Below are 23521 nucleotides of genomic sequence, written 5' to 3'. Positions count from 1 at the left end.
CAGCAGCGAGATGCCGCCCAACTCCAGTTGCAGCAGGAGCAGCACACAGCCCAGCTCGAGCAACAGCAACAGCTGGTGCGGCAGTTGGGAGTCCAGCTGCAGCAGCTGCTGGTCACGCTCCCTCGCCCCGCACCGGGGCCGGCAGGGGAGGCTGCGGAGATGCCGCGGTTAGCTGCCCCCCTTCGCTTGACTAAGATGAGCCCAGACGACGACCCGGAGGCATTCCTGGTCACGTTCGAGCGGGTAGCCCTCGTCGCCGGGTGGCCCAGGGACCAGTGGGCTACCCTCTTAGCCCCCTACCTGACGGGGGCGGCCCAGGTGGCCTATCGTGGATTGGCGGCTGAGGAAGCACGGGACTACGACCTGGTGAAGGCCGCGATATTGGACGCCCTCGACGTCAGTCCCGAGACTTTCCGACAAAGGTTTCGGGGCCAGACTTACCCCACCGGGGCCCGACCGCGGGTAGTGGCCCAAACCTTAAAAGAAGCTTGCCGACGGTGGCTACAGCCCGGCACCCGGACGGCGGAGGAGGTAACCGAGCAGGTGGTGTTGGAACAGTTCGTGCACACCCTACCCTCCCGAGGGCGCGCCTGGGTGCTTCGCCACCGGCCAACGACGCTGGCCCAGGCAGTGTCACTAATGGAGGACTTCCTGGCCGCCGAAGATGCAGTAGGGCCCACCTTCCGCCGCCCCGGGCCCGAACCGGTCCGCGGCGAAAAGAAAGGGGAAACCCTGAGCGGACCACGACACCCCGCACCGAGGCCCGACCCCCGCCGCGAGATCCGGACCCGGCACGCGGACCCGGCTCCTCGGACCGGACCAGTGGCCCCGGGCCAGGGGCCCCCAAGGGCTCGGCGAAGCCCCCCCCGGAGCCCAAGCCGGGAAGGCCCCCGGAGCAGACGACCTGAACTCGGACCCTGCTTCAGTTGTGGGAAGATGGGGCACCTCCGGCGAGACTGTCCGGAGATGGATTGCAGCTATGGGCAAGTGTGGGCGGGCCACACTCGAGCCAGGCCAGCCATGAACCCCAAGCTGACCGTCCCGGCGGCCGTCGGAGGGCGGACTATGCGGGCCTTGATCGACTTGGGTTGTGGTCAAACGTTGGTCCGTAAGGACCTGGTACCGCCGGGTGATACCCGCCTAGGATCTATTCATCTACAATGCATCCATGGGGATGTCCGACCATACCCCAGCGCCCGGGTCCCCCTAACCATCGCGGGGATCACCCGACACCTGGTGGTTGGGGTAGCTCCCCATCTTGCATACCCTGTGATCCTCGGTCGGGACTGGCCGGCCTTTGAGGAAGTCCTACGGTCCACGCCGGCCCTGGGGGCTGATCGGTTGGGGTCCTCCTCCGAGACCCCCGAGCAGGGTCCGGCGACCGAGATAGATGACACGGACGCAGCGGGACCGCCACCGGAGCCGGCCCCTCAGCCCCGCTTCGATACCGATTTCTGTCGGGACCAGCGAGAGGATCCCACCCTTAGCCGCTTCTACGAGCAGCTCGCGGCAGTAGATGGGAGTGTTGTGGACCCCCAGCGGGCCACCCTGTGGCCCCATTTTGAGCTACGCCGGGACCGGCTCTACCGCCTGGACCGTGACCCCCGCACCCAGGAACCACAAACCCAACTGTTAGTGCCCCTGTGTCACCGGCGGGCGGTAATGAAGTTGGCCCACGATGTGCCAGCCGCCGGGCACCTGGGGCGAGAGAAGACCCTCGCTCGAATCCTGGCGCGCTTCTTTTGGCCAGGAATCTCTCAGGAGGTGAAAGAATATTGCGCCTCCTGCCCAGAGTGTCAGAGGGTCGCCCCGCCCGGGATCCCCAAGGCACCCCTGGTCCCCATGCCAGTGATGGAGACGCCCTTTGAACGGGTCGCCATGGACCTCGTGGGCCCCCTCCCGAAAAGTGCCGCGGGGTTTCAATACATCCTGGTCTTGGTGGACTATGCCTCTCGGTTCCCCGAAGCCATCCCCCTGCGAAGTATTACCGCCCGGTCTATCGCGGGGGAATTGCTGAAAATCTTCGCCCGAGTAGGACTGCCTAGAGAGATACTGACGGACCAAGGAACGAATTTCACGTCCCAATTGTTGCGACAGGTCTGTGCCCTCTTAGGCATCAAACAACTCCGGACGTCCGTGTACCACCCGCAGACGGACGGGTTGGTGGAGCGGTTTAACCGCACTTTGAAAAGCATGTTGCGGAAATTCCCCGCAGAGGACCTCCGCCACTGGGACCAATTCCTGCCACCCTTGCTGCTAGCCATCCGAGAAGTCCCGCAGACCTCAACCAAATTTTCCCCTTTCGAGCTGCTGTATGGACGCAGACCGCGGGGCCTCTTAGACCTGATGAGAGAGACCTGGGAACAGTCAGCGTCCCCAGCCCAGGGCCTCCTGAAATATGTCATCCAGTTACAGGAGTACCTTGCCCAGGCCGGAGCCCTGGCACGCGAAAATTTAAAGACGGCGCAAGAACGGCAGAAACGGACCTACGATCAGGGAGCCCAAGTCCGGGAGTTCCAACCAGGAGACCGGGTCCTACTCCTCCTCCCGTCTAGTGAGTCAAAATTGTTAGCCCGGTGGCAGGGACCTTACGAAGTCGTGCGTAAGGTCGGTCCCGTCACCTACGAGGTGCGGCAACCGGACAAGCGGAAGGAAACCCAGCGGTATCACGTCAACCTGCTGAAACGGTGGCAGGACCGGGAGGGCCTCTTAATCAACCCCTGCCCGCCCGAGCCGGAATTGGGACCCCAAGTACCCTTGACGGATGACCCCCCGGCACCCCAATTAGGACAATCGCTCACGGAAGAGCAATGTAAACAGACTAACTGCCTGCTGCAAACCTTCAAGCGAACCTTCACGGCCGTACCGGGCCACACGTCCCTGGTCAAACACTCCATCCAGACCGAGCCGGGAAAGGTGGTTCGAGAGACGACCCGGCCCCTGCCCTATCGGATGCGGGGTGCGGTCGAGGAGGAAGTAAGAGCCATGCTGGCTCTGGGCGTCATCGAACCGTCCCAGAGCGAGTGGCGTAGTCCGGTGGTCCTGGTGCCCAAGCCGGACGGTACCCGCCGCTTCTGCATCGACTTTCGGAGGGTAAACGCCATCTCGCGCTTCGATGCCTACCCGATGCCCCGTGTAGACGAGTTACTGGGCCGCCTGGGGGAGGCCCAGTATATCACCACCTTGGATCTTAGCAAAGGCTACTGGCAGATCCCCCTCGAGGAGACCTCAAAAGAGAAGACCGCCTTTGCCACTCCAACGGGGCTGTACCAATTCACACGGATGCCATTCGGTCTCCATGGAGCCCCAGCCACCTTCCAGCGGCTGATGGACCAACTTCTGCAGCCCCATCAGGACTATGCGGCGGCGTACCTAGACGACGTGGTCATCTATAGCCGCGGCTGGGAGGATCATCTGCCCCGGGTTGCGGCGGTCCTAAGGTCCCTACGACAGGCGGGCCTGACCGCCAACCCCAAAAAGTGCCGGATTGCCTGGCAAGAGACCAACTATCTCGGCTATACCGTCGGGGGCGGGCGGGTCAAGCCCCTCGTCGGGAAAGTCCAGGCCCTCCTGGACTGTCCCACCCCATCAACCAAACGGCACGTTCGGCAGTTCCTGGGCCTCGTTGGGTATTACAGACGGTTCATCCCCCAGTTCGCGACCATCGCAGCACCCTTAACTGGGCTTCTGACGAAGGACAGCCCCCGGCAGGTACGATGGTCCCCCGAATGTGAAGCGGCCTTCCGGACACTGCAGAAGTGCCTCTGCCAGGAGCCGGTTCTCTATAGCCCAGACTTTAAACGCCCATTCATCCTGCAGACCGACGCCTCCGGCGTAGGATTAGGGGCAGTCCTGTCCCAAGAAGTGGAGGGAAAGGACCACCCCGTAGTATATCTCAGCCGGAAGCTGTTCCCCCGTGAGAGGAATTACGCCGTGGTGGAAAAAGAGGCCCTCGCGGTGAAGTGGGCCTGCGATGCCCTGTGCTTCTACCTCCTCGGGGCCCCGTTCACCCTCGTCACAGACCACGCCCCCCTCCGGTGGCTAATGCGGATGAAAGATAATAATGCCCGCATTATGCGGTGGTACCTCGCCTTACAACCCTACGCATTTACGGTCCAGCATCGAGCTGGTAAGGACCATACGAATGCGGACTTCCTATCCCGCATGGGGGAGATGGGAGGACCTGGCCCCGACAGGCGGGAGCCAGTCTTAAGGGGGGGGTGTGTAGTGAGTCGGTGTGGCTCCCCTCCTGTCCAGAAGAGGGAGCCCACGTGCCGGCACCAGAGTGGGTGGGACCACCACCGCCTGTCCCCGCCCCCCGGAAGTCAAGGGGCGGGACAAGAAGTATAAAGGCCGGCCGCCAGAGCTCAGTTGGTGCCCAGCCACCGCAGGGAGCAGACGTGCGGCCGGGAGCTCCTGGCCAGGAGACCGTCGAAGACCGGGGCTTGGACCCTGGCTGGCCTGAGCTACCCCGGGCCCGCTACGAGGAGGAGCCGCCGGAGCCCGTTCACGCCCGCCACTGGGAGAACCCCTGGGAACCGGACCCCACTAACCCTGAGGGTGAGACTGGACCCGAACCCCTTCGCCCCTGCTGCTATCCAGAGGAGCCGCCCGAGGACCATTGGCCGGACTTCCCGGCAGAGCTACCAGACTTGCCGCCGAGCCCGGGCAGAGAGGAGCCCATGGAGATGGACTGGCCCGATCCCGGCGTAACGAACGAGGTAGGCTTTGAGGGGGATCACGGAAGTAGCCCGGGGATAGCCGACCCCGGTCCGGCTGCAACTGAATGTGAGCCTATGTCAGTGTGTTGCGGCCTGGATACCCCACTGACCAGCAGCGGCAGCAACCGCTGTTAGGGCCCCGGGCTGGAACGCAGTGGAGTGGGTGGGCCTGCGTTCCCCCCTGCCACCCCCTGCACGGGTGGCAGGCTTCCCCCTCACCCAACGCTCGGCTACAGCAAGCCTAGGCGTACCGTACCAGAACTATCTGCTCGCTCAGCCCCTGCAACAAGGGCCTGAGCCCAGCTGTGTTTGCCCCACCCTGATCCAGGGCCCGGGGCTTTGACCTATTTGCTCGCTCAGCCCCTGCAACGAGGGCCTGAGCCTAACTGTGTTTGCCCCGCCCTGATCCAGGGCCTGGGCTTTGAACTCTTTGCTCGCTCAGCCCCTGCCACAAGGGCCTGAGCCTAACTGTGTTTGCCCCGCCCTGATCCAGGGCCTGGGCTCTGAACTATTTACTCGCTCAGCCCCTGCAGTCAAGGGCCTGAGCTTTAACTGTGGTTGCTCCGACTCTGCACTAAAGAGCCGGAGTTTCGGGACTAACTGACTACTTGTTCCCACAGTAGTGAGTCGGTGTGGCTCCCCTCCTGTCCGGAAGGGTCGAGCCCCGGCTAGGACCTACCACAGGCTGCAAAGGGCTTTATCTGGGCTTTCTGTGCTGTCACAATCCCATCAGTGGTTGTAAACTGTTCGCACAAAATCTCGATTGTTTTTCCTCTGACTTACACTGGACCAGATTGAGAGCTCATTGAAATAAAGGAAAATCTCTCCAATGACTTCTGCAGACTTCGGGTCAGGTTTGTAGAAAGGAAGGATTGTCATACCCCTAGCTCCATGCATTAATTGTATGTCTAAACAGCAACTAGACACCTGTGGCTAGCCTGTGCCAGCCAACTCAGGCTTGCAGGGCTTGGGCTGCTGGGCTGTTCAATTGCTATGTAGACTTGTGAGCTCAAACAGCCTGAGCCCAGTGAGCACAGGCCAGCTGCAAATGTCTAGTTGCTGTGTAGACCTACCCTAGAAGTCAGGAGACCTAGCTCTGCTACAGTTTTCCTGCATGACATTTGGTAAATCACTTAACCCCTGCCTCAGTTTCTCCCATCTATAAAAAGGGGATTATGCTACTTCACCTAGTGTTGAGACTTAATTATTACTGAACAGCTTTAATATACTAGGATGGAATGTGCTGTAGAATTTCATATAGTGCATACTATAATAAGAGGAGGCAATTAATTACAAAGGATAGAGTTACTGTTGATGTATCCTAGGAATTGGCAACAGTGGAAAAGGAGGCACAAAAAGGATGTGGTGTTGTAAGGAGCTTTTGCTAAAATATTCTATTGTTGATAAATTGTGGTAATGGTTCTTTGAAATGCTAGTATCACTTTGGTATGAAATTGGTATTTTGAAAATTTCTTCTTGCTTCCAATAGGTGAAGTTAGCAGTCAGTGAGTAGATGCAGAGGGAAGCTAAGCTTTTCAAACTGTTCCAATGAATGATGGGGGGTGAAGGGGGGAGGAGGGAGGGCACCGCAAATTTGTTACTATTGGTACAGTACTATACAAAGAGCGAATAAGGAAGGCAATAGAGTAAGGGAAAGTGATTATCCAGAATATTTAGATTCTTGTAGCATAGGATTAAACACAGTGATGCATTTCTATCATATGAGTTGATATTTGTTAACAGTAATACTTGAATTATCATGTTGATAGTATTATAAGTAATTAGAATCTGGGTGAAGTGTTTATTATAACATTAATTACATTTCATTGTAAAGGAACCTGATTTGGTGGCTCTGGCAAAGGAAGCAGAGGAAAGGAAACAAAGAGCAGAGAAGAGACATAAGGAAGCCCTGAAAGAACAGAAAAATCAAAAAGAAAAATTGTTGAAAGAGCAAACATGGTATATTTATTTATGTCTTTAAAATGCAGATTATAGTGTTTAAAGAGTGAAATGCAGGAACCTTGAGACTTCTTGTTTGGTACATTTTTAGTTTAGGAATTCCATGTAGTGCTTGATGAAGTTATGGAGTTTGGTAAGAATTCTAGCTTGAGAAACAAGGGAATAAAATGGTCAAATGAACTAGATGGCTCAGGGAGCTCTCAGTGCGATGAAGGGCTTTTCACCCTCATCACTGGTTTCAGCCCATTTGGGTAGTTGACAGCTGTTCAATGACATATGAAATGAATTGATCTCGGTTCAGTTCCTGAGGGACAGATATCCATTTCATAAAATCCACCATCATATTTTTCACTGGCTGTCATGCTTCTTAGTGTTCTCAGCAGATGAGTTCAAATTTGAACAGGTGTGAAAAAAAATAAATGTGTTAGAAGATAGTATTACTAGAGAAGAGATGAGGCACTATAGGTAAGTTTGTGTACATTTGAAAAATTAAAGTGGGCTGACCAAAGTGACCCGTGCAGCCCAGTGATATTCAGGAAGCTTATTTGAAAAGAGGGGTTGATTTTGTTCAGAAGCTTGTGCACTCTGCAATTCTGATCACTTTTTGACCATCTGCATTACTTCAAGATATTGATTCTTCAGTGTTGCCTTTCATTTTCAGTTGCCTGTTCACTGATCAAATTACTTCTGTTCACTCACCCCTTGAGAGTTATTATAAGGGTACATACAAAGATTAATTAAAATAAATTTTTAGGTTTATCTTTGATTTTTACAGTGCTAGTATTCCTGTTTGAACACTTTTCCCCAACCATTCTTTGTTCTTGCCTAAGGCGAACAAATGCACGTAAGCATGCAATGTATGTGGAAAAAGAGAGAGCTGCCAAAATTGCAAGCCTGCCACCACCTCCACCCCATCCTTTTGAGGTGAGTATCCAATATGTGGGGATGGTGATAATTTCAGGGTTGAATATAAGCATTACTGTGGCTTTATTCTGTCTTCTGGAAGCATAACATCTGAATTCACTATTTGCACGTTGTAAGTTGCAGTAGTTCACCAAAGACTATTCAAGGGCAAATTAAAGAATTAATTTTTATGCACAAACATATTCCTTGTCCATTAAGTTTTTTATATTTAATTTGGTTTGTGGTGGTGGGTTTTTTTGTTTTGTGAGACTAATATGATTTTTCTTGATTAATGAGCTCTTTCAGTCTTTATTACCATTGAGGCAATTAAACGAACGTTTAAATGCTCTTCCCCCAAAATACATATACAGCCCCAATCCCCTGTTTTAATGATTTAATAATATACTTTGGTTTGCATGTGTAACTGAGAGCTTTAAGATTCTGTTAGCTTTTCTTCTTGAGTCGTTTTTGCATTTTCTTTGTTATGCTTGTGGAATATGGAGTACAGAATATATGCTAGAACAATTTTGTGACGGTTTGGGCCCTTTGGGGTGTCACCTGATGTGCTGAGACATCACTGAGCCTGTCTATTATGCCAGCCTGGGTTCCCTTTACCTGGCCTTGCTGGGTTATGCTCACAAGCCTCTTCCAGCCAAGCACACAGGCAGGGTTACACCCAGCTGCACAGAAAGAGATCCACTCTGGAAAGATTCAGCCTTAGGGGCTTGCTCCAGCCCTCTGATGCCCACTCCTTTTAAGAGGTACAAACCCAAAGGTTTTATGAAATTCGCCCCCTGCCTCAGTGTGGAGGGAGCTATGCACAACTTCTTGCCTCCTCTTCCCGCCCTCCCCTGTTAGAAATTACATAAACTGGGTTATATTATAAACAAGCAATAAGTTTATTAACTACAAAAGGTGAATTTCAAGAGAATATATGGGATAACAGACAGAACAAAGTAGATTACTGAGCAAATAAACCAAAGTACGTAAACTAAGCTCAATATACTTAAACAGGTTACACAATGTAATTTCTTACCCTGAATGTTGTTTTAGGCAGGTTGCAAAGTTTCTGTGGTTCAGAGTTCGTTATATTTCTTTTCAGACTGGACCCCTGTCTCAGTCTGAACTCCTTCCTTGCCTTCCCTTCAGGTGGCTTTTGCAATCTTTCATCTTGGGCAGACAGGCCATGGAGAGGAGTCGTCCCATTTGCCTTCCTTCCCACCCTTAAATAGGATTTACATAAGGCAGGAATCCTTTGTTTCCCCAACTTGACCCTCTTCCTTTCCAATCATATCTCACATGAGCCATCCTGCATAAAGTACATCTCAGTTATGTCATATTCATATCATATGCATATTTTCATAAATAATAGGTAATGACACATCACAAATTCATTTTGTTAAAACCAGTGGTCTAGAAAAGTGAATGAAAACTAAGATCCTGATCCTGCAGTAATTTTGCATGCACAGACGTGTACATCCACTTGAAGTTCCATTGTCTGCTTTTGTGGGGCTTTTGTGCACCACAAACGTCAATCTATTGTAGAATTGGAGCCTAAGGTTGAAAAATAACATGAGACATACTTTAATATTAGAGAAAGTCTTTCAAAACTGTGCCTACCGTTAGCTCACTTAATATACCTGTTAACAGTATATCCACTTCTAATATTGAAGGATCACAGTATATTATCGTAAAGTGTATGAAAGCCTAAAAAATTACTCTCATTGCAGTGGCTTTTTAGATGTGAATAATTTGGGCCTTGATCCAACAAAGCAGTTATGCACATGCTTGACTGTGAGCACACAGCCCAGTTGACTTCAGTGGGAATACTCACATAATTTAAATTGAGCAAGTGCTGTGCTGGATTGAAATCTTAGTAACTGAGGGAGGTGGGGGGGAAACTGCTGGGACCCATAAAATTTTTCCTTTGAAAAATTGTTATGGTTCTTAAAGAAGCACAACAAATTGTTTTAAATTGGTAAACTCTTCTTGATTTCAGCACTCTTAAAAATAGCTTAAACTGTGTTTTGTTTTGTTAAAGTGCAGAAAAAATTGCTGCCTCTAAGATCAGTGTGCTGAAGTAGAGTGAATTTTTTTCAGGCTGGATTGTAAACCCCTAATAGAAACTCTGATAGATTCTTAACTCCAGGAGCAGTAATAACATTGATCACAAATGGAGAAATAGGCCACTAATTAGGTCACTAATTGTTTTTGCATCCTAAAGAGATTTTTTTTGTAGCATTAATTGGAAAATTACAGCCTTGTGACATATTTGTTGCAAAGATGAGAAAGTTATTATTTGCAACTCTTGCATAAAATACTGGAGATTTGATTAAAATGTAATATGTTAATGTTAAATTTTCAAATATTTCAAAAGAACTATATCTCATATTCCTAAAGTTGTAGGGAATAGGGCTAGCAATAGGTAATTATGGGAATTGTCTATTTTCAAAGCTATAATTGGTATCTATAAATGTTTTAGTTTATGTGGGTCTGTTATAATTACTTCCATTTATTGTCCCAGATAATACTGATAGCTCTTTTTTAAATGTCAAACAATATAAAAATTAGTTAAATTGTCAGTGGGGCTATATTATGATGCAACACCAATATTTCTAGACTAGAAAGCATGTGTTTTCAATACTTATAGAGTAGTGGTAGTCTCATTCTATTGGGAAGGTTGAAACTGGCTCCCCATTATAGCCAATCTTCTCCCCACGCCTTAATACAAAAACAAAAAAACCTTGAAATTCTGCATGCTACATCTTACCCTGGGGTAGAAGTTTTTTTGGGAAACGTAGTAAAAAGCAGACAGCTTTGAAGTTATTGGTATTTTGAAAACTTAGCTCTATTTTCTGATTTTTTTTACCCCTCTATTATTCATGATCTATCAGAAGTGGTTTGGCCTTGAAATTCCACATTTATTTTGTTGGCCTTTGTGAGAAGTCTTTTTTGGCATGGGGGGGAGGGAATGGGGGCATCTTGGAGGGTGGGAGAGCTGAAGGGAAACAAATAGAAGGGAGATGGGGGTTTAAAAAGATAGGGTTTAAAGGGCCAACACTTATAGTGGAATATATATTGGCCACCTTGATGTTCAAAGTGCTGGGCTGTGCCAGAGGCATTGGAAAATATAAAAAGGTGTAGAGATGGGAGTAGAGGACTGGGGAAGGCATATGAAGGGGTGGCATGGAGTCTTGGAATGGGGGCCTCTAAAGGAGACATGAGGTAGATGCACATGAAGGAGACAGAACACTGGTGGGGCATGAGTGTGGATGGGGAGTACAGAGGACCGCAGGAGTAGAGGTACAGGGTATATATGCATGAGACATGGGGAGAATATGTTGAAGTTTTCAATGGCGATAAAGGCCAACCATCGCCTCTGCTGCATTTGTTTGCATCATACCCTACTCGGGTATGACTCCCATCCTCTCACACACCATCTGTGGGCCCCTAACATCTACAGGAGAAACCTTGCTTTGGTGGGCTGAGACCCCCTCCTGCAGATGTTATACATCAACCCAATTTAAACCTTTTGGCACTCATTTTAAAAAGCCCAGGGAAATTCAGAAACGAAGTTTGAAGATTTGTTTCAATTAAGTATTGCTGACTCATCTGTTTCCCTTCCCTCCTCCCAATTGCACACATTTTGTAGGAACAGCATAGACATTTGCTAATATAAGGAATGTCTTTTCTTGAACAGAACTTCTAGTAATTCTGACACTATCATAAGACATTTAGGCATTTGTAAACATAGTCTGCAGTTGAGTGTATTTGAGAGATTTTATTTTTGTTTTGTTATTTGAAAGTATATTGTGTAATTATGGTTGTCCTACATTGTGACAGCTGCTATAATTGGGATCTGTATTAGTACATTAAAAACAAAGCACTTTTAAATTAAGGTAATACTGCTGAAAATTGGAACCATATCCTTAAGATTAATGACAGTTGGCAGGGAGGAGTTTGCCTTGGGCTGTTAGACCCTGTCAGTCATTAAACCCTCTTGATATGCCTCATATTGAATGTGGTTTGTTAGTTAATATATATGTAAAGTTTGAAAATCCGTGCAAATCATTTATTTATGTTCCATTTAGCTCATAATGGAAAACAGTGCTGCTGGTAAAGTAACTGATTATTTGTACTTTCTGCTTTTTAGAACTTTGAAGTGAAAAGACTGCCTACGGTGAAGGTCTATAATGCTGACAATTTTTCTGTTACTCATCACCATCTTTCTGAACCTTATGTGGATAGAGAAATGGACACACAGCAGGTGACTGATATCAAATATGCCTATGGCGTATGCTCCCTTATTTCAGTACTATTGTACTGTATATATGGATTTTAAATCTGCTGCAACAAATATTCATTTCACAGTACTTGTTTAAAATCTAGGAGTTGGTATCACATAATTAAAATGAAAACATGTCAGCTAATTTGGATTTCAAATGGTGAAGACTTGTAATAGTGCAAATACTTACTTGAGTAGTCCCATTATGTTCATGTTTGCCTGAAATTACCTAGCATTGTTAAATGTTTGAAGGATCGTGGCCTAAAGACTGAGGGTATGTCTACACTACCTGCCGGATCGGCGGGCAGCGATCGATCCAGCATGGCTCGATTTAGTCTAGATGTGATAAATCAACCCCCGAGCGCTCTCCCGTCAACTCCTGTACTCCCCCGCCACAAGAGGCTCGGGCAGAGTTGACGGGGGAGCAGCAGCAGTTGACTCACCACGGTGAAGACTCCACAGAAAGTCGTTCTAAGTACGTCTACTTCAGCTACATTATTCATGTATCTGAAGTTGCGTAACTTAGATCGATTTCTCCCTCCCCCCCTTCCCCAGTGTAGACTAGGGCTAAGAGCAGATGCATCAGAGTGTTTCATACGTGAAACTTGGAAAATGTTTTCTCCCTGTTTACAGGCCATGAGTTTTCACATTAACTTTTTTCAACTCTCAGTGGCCAGATTTCAAAAGGCTCTTACTTTGCAAAACTCTCAGAATGTGTTTATTTTCCATATGAATCTGGGAAGACTTCTGTTTTTTCTGTTGTGTTAAAAAATCTGCAGCCTGGTATGAAATCAAATGTATAGCACTATCTGTATTCAGCATTATACCTTGTATTGAATGAAAAATTCTGGGTGTTTTTTGGTGTAGCCAAGCTATTATAAACGTATAAGGGATCTTCCACAGTAGCACTTGAAACTAGAACAATTTGACATCTCAAAATGAGAGGATTATAGATGTCACTATGTATATGTTCAGTTGAGAGCTGTATACGTTACAAATTGTGTATAGCCACTCATAACTACTTTTTAAAGTAGTTTGGCTGAATAATTGAATACAGAATTACTCATTTATTGTCAACTGTATTTTGAGTCTGCACAATTCTTTGTGATATTTGAACTGTTACTAATTGACTACCAGCCAGATGCTCGGTTAGTAGCTGAAGAGGAAGCAAAGCGGTTGGACGAACTACAAAAAGAGGGAGAGAGAGATAGGAGAGAACAGCTTGAAAAAGCACATCTGAGAGGAAGTCATGCCTTGAAGATGGTCCATTTGGCACAAGTAAGCAAAGTAGAAAATGTTTTCACCCCTCAGCTCACACTGTAATTCTTCATAAATGTCAAAATGACCAGCAATTTAAAAAACAATAGTAAATTGGATTCTAAATTAATTGGTTTGAATTAGAACATGCTGACTTCAGGAAAGACCTTGGAATAATGGATGTTTTCAAAATGCATATCCTTAAAAGAAAACTGTTCTCATTTTGCTCAGCCCTGCAATCAGTAAGTTCAGAAGGTAAGAAGCAATTCTCTGTCATTAAAATGAAAGGGATTTGAAAATTAAAGGAATGCTGCAGATAGTTCAGGTTTTGTGGCTAATGCCCAAATTTTACAAAACATGATATAGCAAATTTTCAAAATACTTGAAAACAATAAATAAAAAGGTTTTTGGTTAGGTATGGGTTCTGAATTGCAAACACTGGAAAAGGAATGTTGAAATAAGTGCATAAGAAGTGGGAATGTACATTTTGGTTTTTAAATTGACTTATTTTTTACCAAAATTGCGCACATACAAACATATACATAGTAAATAATGCCTGAGACTGATTTAAAAAAAAAAAGTGGTTTGAATTTGAGCTATTAATTTTGCAAAGCTTGCGAGCTCTGCTGGTATGCTTCTAAGTTTTTTGCTTCTGAACTATTTGGCTTGATCTTGAACACTGCTGCCCCTTTAATGTAAGGGTTTTTAACTGAAGTCCTGCAGTGTGAATAAACTACTTAAAGTGGTCTAAATCAATAAAGTGGTCAAACAGCAGGTACAATTTAGGCAGATTCAAAGCTTAAGCATTTCAGAACCCCCATCTCTCGCAGTGTTCTAAGAACTGTAGTGGTTCCTTTAGTGACCTTCAAAAATGTTCATAAAACTATTATACTGATTTTCTTCAACTCCGGATTAAGTTTTAATGAAGGGTAAAGTTTTCAAAAGTGCATGAGTGAAAATCAATGGGACATAGGGTTTATAATTACTTAGGCATGTTTCACATTTTTACTTGACATCTACAAAAGCCTTATTTAATACACTATAATCAGACTTTCTTCCTACTTTAATTCTTGCTTCAATGCTAAATGAACATTAAAAACTGAATATTGAAACATTTAATTTTAGGCAAAATACAGTTCTTTTAAACATTTAAAAATGAACTATGCTTTATATTAAGTAATAGTGAAATTTCTGACTTTGGAAGTTGAACTCTAATTCTGATAGTCCCTCTCATCCCCATTTAGATATTTAACTGTGTTATTCCATAATGATGACACAGCACTCAGCGATACCCAGAAGTGAGTGTGATTAACTAGGCTGTTCTAAAGTTAAAACATATTCTGAATTCAGCTACTCTGCGCCCTTCCTTTCTTAATTTTATAAGAGATGGCAGAGTGACTTTTAATTCTGCATAATAAAGGTGATTGCAAACTATGTACATTTTAACCCAGCGTTCTTTAGAGGCAGCAAGACTGATCAGACTTAATCCACAAAATATTAGCTGGGAGGAAGGTAATTATCCTCACTTCACAGGTGGGGCAATCTGAAGCAGCAGCTACCTTTTAGTAGGAATGCACAAACTTTACCTCCAAAAGCTTAGGTTTAAATTAACTTTAGTGACAAATTAAATGAGTTTGTTCTCAATCTAGCCCATGTCCCATACTGCTATAGTTTAGCCCCAAGCATCTCTGCTTGTTTTGAGTTGGTTGATACAAATGAAAAAGCGCTGTTGGCTGGGTGTTTCCAGCGATCGTCCTACCACTTTGGAATTCACATCTCCCTTGATACAAAATACCCTGATCTTTTGAGTACATTGTGGAGCTCATCTCCCCCCCCCCCCCAAGTTGTTTGAATATGGGGGGAACTTTAAAGATGACAAACTATTGTATGGGGAGAAGGATTTAATTTCTGAAATTTAACTTACTTACTAGTGGTGGGTTATGTTTGTGATACAATTAAGTTATACCTAGGATGCCTAAATCACATACTACTTTTTTTTCCACAGAACCCCTGCGCCTTGTTAAGTATAGGGATGACGCAGAAGTTTGATATTTTATTATCATCTTTCAGTAAATGGACTCAGGCCTTATTTATTGTATACCATCCACACCTTGTAGTGAATACAGAATTGTTAATTGCCTTATGGCTGTTCTGTGGTGCTTTTCACCAAAGTATCTGAGTACTTCAGAAAGATTAAAGAAGTTATTTTTGTAACAACCCCTTAAGGGGAGAGAGATTATCTTCATTTTACAAATGACAAGTGAAGGCACAGAGACAGATTCAGCCCAACAATTGCAGAAGTGTCCTAATTTTTGGAGCCATGGTGATTGGCTACCCAACTTGAGTCATATAAGGTGTGATATTTTTTTTTCCTTAGGTTCTACGTAACTGCATCTCTTATTGACTTCTGTTGGAGATGAGAAAAATGGGACTTCTGCCTCTTTTGTTTCTTTATAATTTAAGAAGGCTGAAATGTTTTTTTAAAACATTTTTCTTCTTTTTTTATTTTAAGTAAGCAATTCTGCTTCTGTTTAGCACAAAGGTCTTGATGGCAACTAGAGAATTAGAAAAATTATATCACAAGAGATGAGTGAAAGTTGAGCTTTTAAGAAAAGAATGGATTTTAGTCATTGTTGTAACTCCCTGGTTTTTGTTTTAACACTTGTTTAACTTGACTAACATTTTGGAGAAAAGAAGTCTTCCTTAAATATTCAGATCCCTAATTTGTTAGGTACAGTTTACGAGCTAATGATGTATATAATCTCCTCCAAGACTCCAACCAGTCATCCAGCAAAACTAGGGAAGACCAAAATTGACTGCTGATATTTCTAAGGTATAAAATAGAAGGAAAAATATTTAAAACAGACTTTCAGAGCTTTTATACATCATGACAATGCAAGGAGAATACTAGCCCAATCTTTAAAAAAAAATCCTTTGCAGGTCAGCAGTTTAACAAGGACCGAATGTTTTGTTCTATAAAATAGAAAACTTGGAGTTCTCCTATATTTAGGAAAGTTGGCCTACGGGTATATTTTCTGATCTTTAACATTGTAGCGGATCCTTCAGTGCTATTATGATTCTTCATGCCAATAAATGAGTGTAGGATATTCTAGATTGATATATTTTAAGAGGGGTGTGTGTGTGTATTTAAGCTCAGGAATTTTGTATTCCAGTATGAAGCAAGCATTAACCAAATTTTGTGGTAGCTAATATCAGACTGTCTGGATGTGACTGCTAAACTGTTAATTGATTACTTTGCTACTTGAAGGACCGGGAAAGGTTAATGAAAGAACTTGAACAGATGCAGAATATGGACCTGGCGCGCAGAAGACAGATTGTGGCACAGATGCCACCACAGCTGTTCGAACCTGCATACAGACGCATGGAAATTAAAGAAGACTGGCAGAGGGAACTGGAGTTTGCCTTTGAAGATATGTACAGTGGAGATAGGAGTAAGCTATTTTGAAAGATTCAGTGAGCCACTGTCACATATAGTATTAAAAAAAAAAAAAAAAAAATCTTTGTAGTAGATGTAAATTAGATGTGTTGAAAGACTCAAACAACTTTCTTAGTTTCTTTGAAACAAAGTTTTGGAGTAAGATTGACTTCTGAATTTTGGAACTCTTGAGGAGCTTCTTGTGTGGTGGTCTTAATCCTGCAATTTAAAGTGGTTTTATTCAGATTACAGATAGACTATATATGACTTTCACATGGTTTCATTTCTTTATTTAGAAATGAAAGGAGACATGATTTTGCACCTAGAGCCACAGCCTTTGCCAATTCCCTCTGATCGGTCTCAAGATGAAGACTTGGATATCTCCCTGGAGCCAGATGTTGCATGTGAGACTCCTCCAAAAATGGAGGAGGTGACAGAAAAGGAAGCCCAGCACCCTAGTGAACCAGAGAGTAAGAAACTTTCAAGTTTAACTCTTGTATTGGATATACTTCGTTATTTAAGCTATTTGGATGTACCAGAGGGAAAAGAGATTTTTTGAACAAGAATTTTGGAAAATGTAGTAGTGAGTTAAAAAAAAAAAATAGAAAGTATATTAAATACCAGAGATCATAGTATCTTCATCTTTTTAATTAATTTTAACGTCTAGAAACAATGTATTGGAGTGTAATAAATACAAACTTCAAATGAAAAAAGTGAACTCTCGTTTTTTTGTCTCAGTCCTATGAATTGTGTTGAGTAGTACTGAGGACTATCCTAAGCAGTTGTAGGATTTGTAAATGTAACTAGTGAAATTGCATGTCGACTAATACATGCATATTATAAATATTTTGAAAAGGTACTTTAAGATATCTGTGTTGAGAACCTGTCTCTATTCCATGTCAGAAAGTTGTATCTCCTTAATCCATTTGTATAAGCAGCTAATGAAAACAAATTTTGCCAAGGTAAATATCTTAGGATGATTTTGTTTACAATCAGTGATGTACATAATGTGTACCTTGTTTTGTCTTGTTCTTATACCTTTAAGAGTTTGAGGTCTGTGTTCCTCCTAGATCATGAAATGAGAGTGGCTCCCCAACCACAATCAAAACTGGTCTTAAAAAAATTGCTAAATAAGATCCGGAGCCAAAAAGACCAGTGGACTTCAAAATGTGAAGCAGAGATTCAAAGTGAAATTGAGACAATTGAGTCAGGAACACTTACTAGTGAAGAGAGACGATTATGTGATTCAGATCCTGGTCATGAACAACATACTGATTCGGTCTCTGAGGCCATAGGTAAGTATTGTGTAGCTCCCCAACTAAAATTAAATGTGCTTTGAGAGCAAAGAGGGCCTGGCTGGCCAGAGCTGTGAATACTACTTTACCCATATGTCATAACTATAAAGGGAAGGGTAATAGCTGTCCTGTGTACAATACTATAAAACCCTCCTGGCCAGAGACTCCAAAATCCTTTTCCCTGTAAAGGGTTAAGAAGCTCAGGTAACCTGGCTGGCATCTGACCTAAAGGACCAATAAGGGGACAAGATACTTTCAAATCTTGGGGGGGGAAGGCTTTTGTTTGTGTTCTTTGTTTGGGAGTGTGTTCGCTCTCGGGACTGAGAGGGGACCAGACATCAATCCAGGTTCTCCACATCTTTCTAAACAAGTCTCTCCTATTTCAAACTTGTAAGTAAATAGCCAGGCAAGGCGTGTTAGTTTTCCTTTGTTTTCTCAACTTGTAAATGTACCTTTTACTAGAGTGTTTATCTTTGTTTGCTGTACTTTGAACCTGAGACTAGAGGGGAGTCCTCTGAGCTCTTTAAGTTTGATTACCCTGTAAGGTTAATTTCCATACTGATTTTACAGAGATGATTTTTACCTTTTTCTTTAATTAAAAACCTTCTTTTTAAGAACCTGATTGATTTTTCCTTGTTCAAGATCCAAAGGGTTTGGATCTTGATTCACCAGGAGTGGGTGGGAGGAAGGAGGGGAATGGTTAATTTCTCCTTGTTTTAAGATCCAAAGGGTTTGGATCTTGATTCACCAGGAGTGGGTGGGAGGAAGGAGGGGAATGGTTAATTTCTCCTTGTTTTAAGATCCAAGGGGTTTGGATCTGTTTTCACCAGGAGTTGGTGGGAGGAAGGAGGGGAATGGTTAATTTCTCCTTGTTTTAGATTCAAGGGGTTTGGATCTTGATTCACCAGGAGTTGGTGGGAGGAAGGAGGGGAATGGTTAATTTCTCCTTGTTTTAAGATCCAAAGGGTTTGGATCTTGATTCACCAGGAGTGGGTGGGAGGAAGGAGGGGAATGGTTAATTTCTCCTTGTTTTAAGATCCAAGGGGTTTGGATCTTGATTCACCAGGAGTTGGTGGGAGGAAGGAGGGGAATGGTTAATTTCCCCTTGTTTTAAGATCCAAGGGGTTTGGATCTGTTTTCACCAGGGATTTGGTGAAGGTTTTTCAAGGTTTCCCAGGAATGGAATCCATTGAAATGGTGGCAGCCGAACCAGAGCTAAGCTGGTAGTTAAGCTTAGAAGTTTTCATGCAGGCCCCTACATTTGTACCCTAAAGTTCAAAGTGGGGATCCAGCCTTGACATGGTGGATTAGCGGTGGGATCATTTTAAACCCAAAAGCCAGTGAAATTTTTTTTCCCTTCTAGCTGCTTGAAAAGCCAGCTGGAAGTAGATAGATGCATATCTTATCTCTCCTTGCCTGAAGGCAGAGGTGTTAAGTTTTTTTAACAGGTCCTTTGTTAAGAGAAGTGTTCAAATTACCAAATGACTGGTAAAAGGTATTTACAAGCTGAATTGTGTTTTTTTTTTCTTTTTACATCCTCGGGAGTAGCTAGTTAGAAAGTCTCTGTTAACTCAGCAGCAGCCAGAGCTGAGAGCTTCCCAGTTTCAGTCAACTGCAGAGGGGGTGACCCAGCACAAGAAAACAGGAAAATGACTACAAAAGAAGAAAAAGCCAAAAAGGAGGCCCACAAGAGAGCTATGGAGCTAAAAGAAAAAGAGATGAAGATGAAAGAAAAAGAGATGGAGGAGAGAGAAAAAAAGATGAAGATGAAAGAAAAAGAGATGGAGGAGAGAGAAAAAAAGGAAGCATGAACTGGAAGTAGCAAAGGCTAAGCCAGATACAACAGCCCATCCCAACAACCCCTCTCCAGGTACCACTTCCCATCCCAGAAAATTCCCCACCTACAAGACAGGCGATGATACGGAGGCCTTCTTAGAAAATTTTGAAAGGGCCTGCCTTGGATACAGCATAAAAAAATCATCTCTGTAAAATCAGTATGGAAATTAACCTTACAGGGTAATCAAACTTAAAGAGCTCAGAGGACTCCCCTTTAGTCTCAGGTTCAAAGTACAGCAAACAAAGATAAACACTCTAGTAAAAGGTACATTTACAAGTTGAGAAAACAAAGGAAAACTAACACGCCTTGCCTGGCTATTTACTTACAAGTTTGAAATAGGAGAGACTTGTTTAGAAAGATGTCTGGTCCCCTCTCAGTCCCGAGAGCGAACACACTCCCAAACAAAGAACACAAACAAAAGCCTTCCCCCCCCAAGATTTGAAAGTATCTTGTCCCCTTATTGGTCCTTTAGGTCAGATGCCAGCCAGGTTACCTGAGCTTCTTAACCCTTTACAGGGAAAAGGATTTTGGAGTCTCTGGCCAGGAGGGTTTTATAGTACTGTACACAGGACAGCTATTACCCTTCCCTTTATAGTTATGACACCATAAGAACTCATTAGTGAACAGCCTAAAGTTGGTGCTTTGTTCTGGTCATTTTGTAGACGTGGGGTAAAAAGTGGCTACGTGACTTGGCTTAAGTCCTTTTGACTTTCAATGAGACTTACGTTTTTGAAAATTTTACCATTGGTCCATTTCTGAATTTTTTTTTAAAGGAATTTAAAGGGAGGCTGAAATCACTTTCTCCCATATTTCTTGACGTACTGGATATCAAGTACCAATAAATTGGAAGAACATCTGTTCCTGGATTCAGTAGCTCTTTTGCATTATCTTTAACATGAAATAGATCGGGTTTACTGATTGATTTGTTATTACTTTGCAGCCATTTGTTTGCTTCTGGGATGTCATTGGATTAGTGCATGTGATTGGTTTTTAGAGTCTAACTATTAGGCAGTTCAGTACTGTAATTATTTAATAAGTAAATGATCAAGTAACTTTAACATATTAGAATTTTACTTATACTTGTGAATGCATTTCCTGTAATGTCATTGTTAAAATTGAACAGGCATTCCCTGAAATTTTGGGGATGGCTTTGCCTTTAAGGTGTGTGTGTGTGTGTGTGTGTGTGTGTGTGTGTGTGGTGATTTACTTCCTCAATAAGGTGTGAGAAATACACTTGCTAGAGGGAAGCAGGAAACCTTTTCTCATGAATATTGAGAGCTAGTGGTAAAGGTGACCATTCTCAATTTAAATGCTCCTTTGAAGCTGACTGGTGTTCATGGGGATGCTGAGAAGGCAGAAGGAGAGGCTCAAAACTCTTCTGCTTGAGGGTGCCTGAGGAGAGTCTGTCTTTATCTAGCAGTGCTGCCTCTACACTTTATCCTTCTGGCAGCAGAGATCTGAGTCCCTGCTGCTGCTGTTGCTTTTTCAGTAGCTCATTGAAGACTTAGAGAATTTTGACAGAAGCTGTGAAAACAAATCATGATCTGATTTCATTGATCTGTTCCAGAAAGCTATGAATGAATTTGGGGGAGGGGAAAAAAAATGAAAGAAGCTTGCTGCTCTTTTTTAGCAGCTAGGAAGATGGTGGATTGGAAAGTGTAAATACTGCTTCAGGAGGGTGTATGTATAAAGAGAAGCCCCCTCCCCATCTCCCTGCATCTGGGAGAATAGTGAAAAGGAGAAAGATGAAGCTATCCATCTTAGAAGTTGCCACTAAACCACAACCAGTATAAAAGAAGGGGCCCCTTCGCTTGATCCAGGGACAGAACTCTAGGTGGTGGGAAGTGCTAATTCTCGGGAGCCAGTGGGGATGTTGGAAGAGGAACTTCTCATTAGGGTGTTTTCCTTAGACTCAATTAGGGAAACCTTGCCCCCAGATGAAACATTGGGTTGACCTGTAATAGGTAAGTTTTTAATGTTCTGGCTAGTAGTTCCCAAGCCCTGACATAAGTAATATTCCTGATTGTGCTATCTGTTAAATATATACATATGTTTCAGAATCTCCAGAAACGTTGGAGCATACTGTTATAGCTGGAAATTCAGTCCTAATCCACCCTCAAGAACAAGCAGCCAAAATCAGAATGGAAGTTGAGAGACAAAAACAGGTATGTGGGTTTTTTAAAACTTCTCAGGATCCTTTAAAATGTGCTTTACATTATAGTTGCTGTATTTCAAATCTAAGAATGGCCATATTGGGTCAGATCAATGGTCCATCTAGCCCAGTATCTTGTCTTCTGAGGGTGGCCAGTGCCAGGTGCTTCAGAGGGAATGAACTGAACAGGGTAATTTATCGAGTGATCAATCCCGGTGTCATCCAGTCCCAGCTTCTTGCAGTCAGAGGTTTAGGAGCACCCAAGGCATAGGGTTGTCCTTGACCATCTTGGCTAACAACCATTGATTGACCTATCCTCCGTGAATTTACCTACTTCTTTTTAACCCAGTTACACTTTCGAATTTCACAATATCCCCTAGCAACATATTCTATAGGTTGACTGTGCATTATGTGAAGTACTTCCTTATCTTTGTTTTTAAACCTGCTGCCTATTTCATTGGATGACTCCTGCTTCTTGTGTTATGTGAAGGGGTAAATAACACTTATTCCCATTCTCCACACCATTCATGATTTTACAGACTTCTATCATATCCTCCGTCCCTCTTACTTATCTCTTTTCTAAGCTGAACAGTCCCAGTCTTTCTTCTCATATGGAAGCTGTTCATACTCCTAATCATTTTCGCTACCCCTTTTTTGTACCTTTTCGATTTCTAATATATCTTTTGTGAGATGGGACAACCAGAACTGCATGCAGTATTCAAGGTATGGATGTACCATGGATTTATATAGTGGAATTATGATATTTTCTGTCATTTTATCTATCCCTTTCCTAATGATTCTTAACATTGTCAGCTTTTTTGACTGCTGCTGCAGATTGAGCTGATGTTTTCAGACAACTTTCTTGAGTGGTAATAGCTAATTTAAATCCTATCATTTTATATATATAATTGGGATTATGTTTTCCAGTGTACATTACTTTGCCTTTACCAGCATTGACTATAATTTGCCATTTTGTTGCCCAATCACCCAGTTTTGTGAGATCACATTGTAACTCTTCGCAGTAGTCTTTGGACTTAACTATCCTGAGAAATTTTATATCATCGGCCAACTTTGCCACCTCACTGTTTACCACTTTTCCAGATCATTTATGAAGATGTTGAACAGCATGGTCCTGGTACAGATCCCTGGGGGACACCAATATTTATCTCTCTCCATTCTAGGAAACTGGCCATTTATTCCTACCCTTTGTTTCTTGTCTTTTAATCAGTTACTGATCCATGAGAAGACCTTCCCTCTTATTTCATGGCTGCTTACTTTGCTTAAGAGCCTTCAGTAAGGGATCTTGTCAAAGGCTTTTGAAAATCTAAGTGCAATATATCTGCTGGATCATCCTTGTCCACATGTTTATTGACCCCCTCAAAGAATTCTGAGAGATTTGTGAGGTGTGATTTTCCCTTTACACAAACTGACTCTTCCCCCAACAAATTGCGTTCATCTGTGTGTCTGATTATTTTATTCTTTACTATAGTCTAAACCAGTTTGCCTGTAATTGCCAGGATTGCCTTTGGAGCCTTTTTAAAAAATTGGTGTCACATTGCTATCTTCCAGTCATCTGGTACAGAAGCTGATAAGTGATAAGTTACATACACTTAGTTCTGCAAAGTGCCGTTGTGTTCACACTGTTTACATCTAAGTAGTAAACAGGGTCCATGAGA

The 23521-nt window shown here is 44.0% G+C and overlaps 1 protein-coding gene across 1 annotated transcript in view; it reads left to right on the top strand.

The window, feature by feature from the left end:
• The window catches only part of CEP295 (centrosomal protein 295), a gene marked incomplete in the record, with an annotated part of 55392 nt that overhangs the window by 6282 nt on the left and 25589 nt on the right, over positions 1 to 23521 (top strand). The window contains 8 exon segments of the mRNA XM_034758975.1: positions 6556 to 6680; positions 7511 to 7604; positions 11737 to 11850; positions 13006 to 13146; positions 16394 to 16577; positions 16858 to 17031; positions 17632 to 17856; positions 21752 to 21858. Coding sequence (XP_034614866.1) covers positions 6556 to 6680; positions 7511 to 7604; positions 11737 to 11850; positions 13006 to 13146; positions 16394 to 16577; positions 16858 to 17031; positions 17632 to 17856; positions 21752 to 21858 — 1164 coding nt within the window.

Source organism: Trachemys scripta, chromosome 1 (assembly GCF_013100865.1).
Source record: "Trachemys scripta elegans isolate TJP31775 chromosome 1, CAS_Tse_1.0, whole genome shotgun sequence".
Taxonomy (NCBI): Eukaryota; Metazoa; Chordata; order Testudines; family Emydidae; genus Trachemys; species Trachemys scripta.
The sequence above is the reverse complement of the archived record's forward strand: the minus strand, read 5'-3'. Positions and strand labels throughout refer to the sequence as shown.